Genomic DNA, 663 nt, shown 5'->3' on the forward strand with positions numbered 1-663 from the left:
CGGCTCTCCATAGTAAAGTGAAACATCTGACCTTCTTATCATAGGAGAAGACATAAAGAACCAGCGGTTTCTCTCTGTCGTTAATGAACTGGATGGCCTCCTCCACACCATCCACTGTGATGATGGGCAGAAGTGGTCCAAAGATCTCCTCCTTCATCACTCTGGATTCACTGGTTACACCCTCTAAAACTGTGGGGCCTGACAGAAAAGACGAGCATACGCATTTTTAAACTATTATTCAACTGATCTAGTATCTTCTTTGACTCTTTTATGATTCAACAAAATGTATTTACATCAAACAAGGAGTTTAAACTGTCAAATACGTTTTCATTGTGAAACCATATATTTTCAAGTCTGAATACAAACACCAACATAAACTAGCATGATTTAAACTTGAACAGGTATTTTTGAGGAAGAAAGATGAGTAAAAATCTTGAAAGAGGTCAGAGTATACCAGAGCAGTAAATGATGTTTATTATTTCATACAGTGCTCTCCTGCTCCTGCACTTTAAACTGTACACAGTCCCCTACATGACGTGTGTTCAACCAAAGCTTTGATCTGCTCCAAAACTGCAAGGTTGGCCTTACATAGTACAACAACAACAACAACAACAACAACAACAACAACAACAACAACAACAACAACAACAACAACAACAACAA

At 38.2% G+C, this 663-nt stretch overlaps 1 protein-coding gene across 1 annotated transcript in view; it reads right to left on the reverse strand.

Annotated features, from left to right (window-relative positions):
• The window catches only part of LOC106512193 (fatty aldehyde dehydrogenase), a gene marked incomplete at both ends in the record, with an annotated part of 1,895 nt that extends 1,697 nt beyond the window's left edge, over positions 1–198 (reverse strand). Inside the window, 1 exon segment of the mRNA XM_014000861.1 lies at positions 32–198. Coding sequence (XP_013856315.1) covers positions 32–198 — 167 coding nt within the window.
• Between the last annotated feature and the right edge of the window lie 465 nt (positions 199–663).

Source organism: Austrofundulus limnaeus, unplaced genomic scaffold (genome assembly GCF_001266775.1).
Source record: "Austrofundulus limnaeus strain Quisiro unplaced genomic scaffold, Austrofundulus_limnaeus-1.0 Scaffold4696, whole genome shotgun sequence".
NCBI lineage: Eukaryota > Metazoa > Chordata > Actinopteri > Cyprinodontiformes > Rivulidae > Austrofundulus > Austrofundulus limnaeus.